Raw genomic sequence first — 6,772 nt, 5'->3', positions numbered from 1 at the left:
CCCCCCCCCCCCCCCCCTCAAGTTTATAAACAGCAACTCTCGAACTGATCACTCACATTGGTGACCATGTAAGGCACTTGCTGGTCATAAAATCCATCCATTCTGCTGCTCTTCGCAAATCTCAGCCCAGTGTTTTATATTTTGAGCATTTAGCTGCAGATTTCCTCGGGATCTGGACGTCTATCAACCTAGAGGGGAACAAGATGGCTTTTAGGCTAAAAGAAAAAAAAACACCATGAATGAAGCTCTTGAATTTGCATAGCTAATTACCCTCTGACTGTCCCATTCACAAAAATAACCCTCGGTACACCAGCCTCCTTCACCTGGATCAAAAAAGAGCCTAGAGAGTTCACAATGTACATATTTTCGGCTGTAGCAAAAATCCGAACTAGAGGAGATGTATTTATTTACACTCTCGCTGTTTCCCTTCGCGGTCGGTTGCACCCCGGGCAGCTCTGATTCGCAAACGTGTGCAAAACTAGCAATGGCGATCAACGAGACTAGCTTTGCACCTAACGGGACTAAAGAGACGGAGACACCTCTTTCATAAGGATAGTTTTTGCAACCCACAACCATGCAATTATCTGGAGAGAGAGGAAAAGTTGCTGGAAAGACCCACCTGAAGGCCACGCTGGGCGAACTGCGGCAAAAAATTCCCTCCAAATTTAATAAAAACATTAATTATTGCCCAGCACTTCCCCTTGGAAGCCGAAAGCGCCTCTGACAGAGCTCAATTCGGTGGTTTTTCCTCTACTTCTCCTCCAGGGGCCTCCAAGCCAAACTGATGGATCGCTGCCTCCCATTGGCTCCGCGTCTCTTTCACAAGATCAGATTTCGGGCTGTCAATCAGGCGGCTGGCTGCCCCTTCTCGGGGATCTCCCGCGCCCCTCTGCCCGGGCGGGTGCTCGGAGGGCTGGCGCAGGGTCCACAGCCTGGAAACGCCACACAGGAAACCGGCCGCCTTCCTAACCCGCTGCTTATTGTTCAGGCGCCCGGGGAATGAATCCATGTGTACCCAGTCGCCGGTTCTCCTTACGGGTGTGTTAGGGCCATTCTTGGGCTGATTTCCTAAAGCACGTTTTATTCGGTTCAGGTAGATACCTTGAAGCGTGACCCACTAAACCCTTGCCTCCCTAAACCCCCCCCCCCCGCCCCAAGATCGCCAGCCTCCTACCCCCCACTTTTTACCTGATAGGGAGCCCACTAGCTCTATAGCTTCGTTCCCGCTAAGTTTTTGGCCCAAACTCTTTTGCCGTGTTTTTTGTGGGGTTTTTTTTTAACACCCACCACCATAATTATGGTTTATCAAAAACAGTTTTTAACGGCCTTGCTCACGTAAGACAAGATCCAACTCCTTCATGGGACAGTAAAATAAAGAATCTATGGGGTCAGTGCCTGAGAAAAGCAGAGAAATTGCTTGTTAGGAGGGGAATTGGGAAGACGACGGGGCAATCTAGGTGAGAAAGAGTATAAAAGTCAAATTTATCCCAAGTGCACACTGGGACAAGGTGCTTCCAGTCCACCTTGCGGGTGGGGCGGAGCAGGGAGGGGTGTGTGGGCTCAGGTATCCTAGGGACCCGCACATTTCCTGAGCTTTTGTTATGTATACACGGAGACAGAGGGTGTCACTTACTGTACTTGATGCTTCCACTTCCTCTTCTGCTTTTACACAGCCACAGCCCAGAGTTGGGGAGCGAGCGGAGAGGATGCTCGAGTTTCAAGGACAATGACTGAGGCTTTAAAAAGTGAGGGCTGCAGCTCTGAAACCACTTGCCCTGACCCTCCTGTAGGGCTTGGAGCTGTAGGGTCACTTAAGAAGCCTCGGCCCAACAGGATATGGGAGGCCGCGGGGATGGGACCAGGGACCCCGAAGTGCTGAAACTCACTGGTGATCCTTATGGCGACCAGAGCTAGAGACCAAAGGATCCGAGCTAGAGACCAAAGGACGCTTCCGGCAGCTGTTGCTTCAGTTCTCAATTTCTATTTGGAAGTTTCCTTCCTTAAATGGAACGGTATGGAGACGCATTAAACTGGAGTGTGAGCACACAAGACTCCACAGCAACCAGAAGGAGAAAGATCAATGTTTAAATCTTTTTTTTCTTAATAAGTTTTAGAAAAACGTATTACTAGAGAAATCATTGTAGACAGCAAGGACCGAAGTGCAGTCTCTGAAACTCGTAAATCAGAGTAGCTGGTGCTAACGCGCACCTACAAGCATTTTGAGCGGGAACTGCACTTTAACCCCAGCCAGGGAGGCTGCAGGGCGCAGCCCGGACCTGGAGGCTGGGATAGTGAGGCTCCTGGGGACTTTCTGGGGTGCAATCAGGCGGAGAGCCAATAGCAAGGGTGTCCCGCCACCCAGCACTCCGGGGATAACCCAGCCTCTGTAATCTGAGCAACAGTTTCCAAAGACCTTCTCTGCAGCTGGAGCCTGACAGGTATCCAGGGTAACCGGGAAGGGGCGGAGCTTAGGCTCAGCCAGCGCTCCCCCCAACCCTGGGGTCCTCGCCTCAGCCAATTACACGCCGTTTGTTCCCAACCCATTGTTGTTTATTGCTGACCCCGCAGCGCTCCGCTAAGAGATTGGCCACTTTAAGGAAGAAGGCGGAGCCTCCCCCGCCCCTGCAGCCCCCTTTCAGCTCCATTCACAAAATTCCGGCCTCTCCTGGTCACGTGGTTGGGGGAGTGGCGGGCAGGGGAAATGACACAACAAAGGCCCAAGTTTCCCAAACCACAAAACTTTTTTTCTGACTTGCAACCTTTTCTCCGTCCTGTCCCAGAACAAATTCTAGAAGATGAGAAAAAGGAGCCTTAGGTCTGGGAACAACAAGAAAGGGAAGAAAATCGAAATTAAAGGAAGGCTCACAAAAGGGGGATAATTCCAGGGTGCACTGCATACGAGAAAAGCTGCGAAAGGAGAAAGGAAGAGAATTAAGGAGAGCGGGGCGAAAGCCTTAAGAACAAACTAGTTAACCTCTGATTCATGCTTTTGGACGCGCAAACAATAGATTGGGTTTCTATTTTTCTCATTTAATGTTTTCTAGTTTTCAGTTCTACCTTTGATTTATCCCACAGGTCCTTGTTAACTTTTCAAAGCTTTTAGGAATAGTGCAGGTTCGCTGGCTGACAGTTTTAGTTTCCATTTCCCAAACCCACACACACACAGGCCTCAGAGCACTCCTCCTCCCCACCAACTGGCAAACCGCAGCAGTGCACCAAACCTCCGATTTACTACGTATTGCAGGGGCTCCATATTCCCCTTTGGATCCACTCAGCCTTTAACTATTTGATCTTAACAGTAATAGAAAATTATGTTATATGAATTACCAGACAGCCAGTCTCACTGCAGCTCAGTTTTGTTCAAACAGCGTGAATTTTTGAGACAAATGTGCCCTTCTAGCAAGTACACTATTGGACTAAGCCCTCCTCTCTCTCCCACTTTCTCTTCTGTCTTCTATTTTTGTCCTGTTTGTACCGTGATACTTAATGAGACACTAACTTTTAGTTTGGTTGTTGCTTATCTTCTATGCTTGGCACTGGGAAAACCAGTAGATCTAGAGAGGATGGGCTGAAAATTCATTTTTCAGAAAACGTTGCCATTGTGAAAAAATCTCTACAGAAGAGGCTGTCTGTCCACTCAGAGGGACATCAAAAGTTGTACAAAGTTTCCACTACTTTAGAAAGTGAGTCCCTAAAAAAGCAGCTTAGTAAATGCCAGTTCCATCTTGAATGGAAAATTTCTTTTTGGCAGGATTTCAGGACTAGAATGGCAGAGCAGAGGCCAAGAGGCTTTGACATTTATTTACTTGTATTTTGAAATCCCATTTGGGTTTTGAAATAAGAGCTCTTGAGAGAAAGCCTCCCCCCACCCTCCAAAAAAATCATTCCTGAGTTTGGAAAGTTTTAACCTTGCATATAAAGCTATTTAACTCTTTATAGTTCCTTTGCTGTTATGTAATAAAGTAAAATAAAATTCATTAGTGGCTTTTCTGCAGTTAATTTGTATTGAAACATTATATTAAAAATGCATGTGTTAAACCGATCAAATTTCTAAAAGCTGCAAAAAAGGTGAAGAAACCTAAAGTTAAAATAGTATTATTTGTTTAAATGGTTAATATGATTAAAATTTAATAAAATTCACTCAGATTGGATTATTAAGTAAAGTAGTAACTTTTATAACCTATATTTTTTAAAAATACTATGGAAAGCAAATTGCTAATGGCCTAGTTTGCACTGAACTACATCAAATAGATAAGGAAAAGGTAGACTATTAAATAGCCAAATGGGTAAAGGAAATGAACAGGTGAATATAACTCCAAAGGAGAAGTTAGAGGCCTGCCAGAATGGTAAGGAATAATTAATGGTTTCAGGGAGTTCCCTTTGGGAAGAGAAGCAGAGATTTGAGAGGAGGATAGAGTTTAAGAAAGAGGTAAGGATACCAAGGAAACTGACACTATGCCTGTATTGGCTCCCACTTTCAAGCCTGCCATTGTCAGCTGGGGAACACCCACAAATTCCCAAGTAGAGGAAATGCAAACATGTGATTAAAAAAAGAAAAAAATTCTTAACTGCACTAGAAGTCAAGATATACATTAAAAAAAAATAAAGAAAGAACATTTTTATAGCATCAGGTTGGAAAAACATTTTTAATACCCAGGATTGCCAGTGCTGTGATAGGGCACTCAGAAACTGCTGGTTAGAATGTGACTTTCTGCTACCTTTTAAAGTAAGATTACAATATCAGCTTGATTTCTTGACCATGATTAAAACAATTTCCTTAACATTCCAACTAGATGGGAGTCAATTCCTGGTCCCCAGTACCTATCCTGCTCAGGCAGGGGACTGACACTGGTGGTCAGCTGGCTTGATGCCTGACACAACCAGCCAATTTATCTTGCAGTTAAAATCTCCCTACTGAGTTCAAACAATTACCAGAGGGAATGGGGTGGGAGGCAGTAAAGGGTAAAGAGAGCCAAATATATGGTGACAGAAGATGATTTGACTTTGGGTAGTAGGCACACAATGTGATAGACCGACCATGAATCATATACATCTACATAAACTTAAATAATCTTATTAACCAATGTCACCCCAATAAATTTAATTTAAAAAATTTTAAAAAATAAGTAAATAAAGGTAAAAAGAAAAAAAAAGTCTAGCGTAGCCATTCAAGGAGAAGAGAAAATGGTGTTTGAGGAGAAAGCCCAACAGATAAATTAGTCTCAAGAAAGTGAAGCAGAATAATGGTCCAAAACAGCAGTTTCTGAAAAGGGGGCAAAAAAAAATGGCCTCACATCCATCACTTCCGTAAGAGCCAGAGCGTCTTCCCTGAATGAGGGTCACCAAAGCTACTTAAGTCAGTTTCTTGGTATTTGAAGAAAAATATGTCTTTGAACTTTGTAATAGTGATTTCACTTCTTTGTGATCTTCCTGAGGTCCCTTTTATATTTAAAATGTTCCTTTTGTCCCGAATTTCTTCTCAACTTTAAAAATAACCATTTGACTACAAGCATTTCATGTGAGCACATCAAAGAAAGCTACAAATCTTTGTATCTGCATGACACATCCTAAATAAAACTCAGGTTTTCATTCTTGGTTCCCTTTTGTAACCTAAATTAAAATTACTCCCTGTTTCTATTGTATTAAATAATATTAATGATCATTGGTTTGTCAAATATATTCGGGAGCAACATAGTTTGACCAGAAAATAAATTATTTATGAATGAGTTTTAACCTTTGTTATGAAAGCATTGTATCTCACACTCCTGACTAGAAAGCCATTCCGGAAGAACTCCATTGCTTCAGATATGTGTAGGGTTGAGACCTAAAATAATCTTTGCATTTAGAGTTAAAGATATCCTTTCCTATTTATACACCCATATTCTCACACCCACTCCTACTGAAATCTACTCAGAATTCTTAAAATAATAAGCATTATCGTTAAAATAGAGGAAAAGGCCATGACATTCATTATAAATAGCTTGTTATTTGAATCATTTATGAGGTAATGGGAGATATCAGTGCTTAGATTCTGGATAACTTCATCTTACAGCAGGAAGAGGCATCAATAGCTCATCTACTTTGTTATCAGTGCCTTAACTACTCTTCTTATTTTCTACCACATGGAGCCATACTTAATAAGACTTGTCAATTCTTAATTAAGCCTTCAATATCTAACCATTGATCAAGAATACTCTAGATCATTGTTTCTCAAACTATCTGCAGTGAACAATGTAATGGAACAGCTTAAATCATTCCACATTTATTATCTCACTGCTTCAGTCAATCAAGCATCTAGAAGCACCCTGGCCGGTTTCTCTCAGTGGTTAGTGTGTTGGCCTGAAGACCAAAGGAGCGTGGGTTAGATTCCAGGTCAAAGGCATATACCTCAGTTGAGGGTTCCATCTCCCTCCGGTTGGGGTTCGTGCAGGAGGCAAGCAAGTGGTGTGTCTCTCATTTGGTGATGTTTCTCTTTCCCTCTCTCGCTCTTTCCTCCCTTCCACTCTCTCTCTAAAAACCAATGGAAAAGTAAAGATTGAAAAGGAGAGAGAGAATCTAGGAGCAAGGTAGGTGTTTCTAACTCAGGGTCTCTAGAGCAAGCCTGTCAAACTTACGGCCCACACCAAATATTTTTGCGGCCCAGCCAATATAATGGTATGTCAGAAACATTTTAGTAAAATTTCGTAACTGAATTTTTACAATATCTTGTTATACATAATTATTAATAACGAGCTACAACGTTCGCTAATGACTGATTACTATAATCGTGTTG

General features: G+C 43.0%; 1 protein-coding gene across 6 annotated transcripts in view; it reads right to left on the bottom strand.

Annotated features, from left to right (window-relative positions):
- Nucleotides 1-991, bottom strand: part of ETV1 (ets variant 1) — a 91,525-nt gene extending 90,534 nt beyond the window's left edge. For 2 of the 6 annotated variants that reach the window (XM_005872337.2, XM_014544677.1), the window contains exons 1-2: nt 620-991; nt 57-188 (exon numbers count right to left, since the gene is read on the bottom strand). In XM_005872337.2, the coding sequence (XP_005872399.1) occupies nt 57-101 (45 nt within the window). In that variant the 5' untranslated portion in view covers nt 102-188; nt 620-991. Of the gene's footprint in view, nt 1-56; nt 216-270; nt 295-323; nt 449-619 lie in introns of those variants that run through there. The other 4 variants (XM_014544671.1, XM_014544670.1, XM_014544673.1 and 1 more) reach the window with 4 other exon arrangements.
- Nucleotides 992-6,772: the final 5,781 nt, after the last annotated feature.

This window comes from Myotis brandtii, unplaced genomic scaffold, assembly GCF_000412655.1.
Source record: "Myotis brandtii unplaced genomic scaffold, ASM41265v1 scaffold374, whole genome shotgun sequence".
In the NCBI taxonomy this organism is placed as follows: Eukaryota; Metazoa; Chordata; class Mammalia; order Chiroptera; family Vespertilionidae; genus Myotis; species Myotis brandtii.
This window is presented reverse-complemented; position numbering and strand designations above follow the sequence as displayed.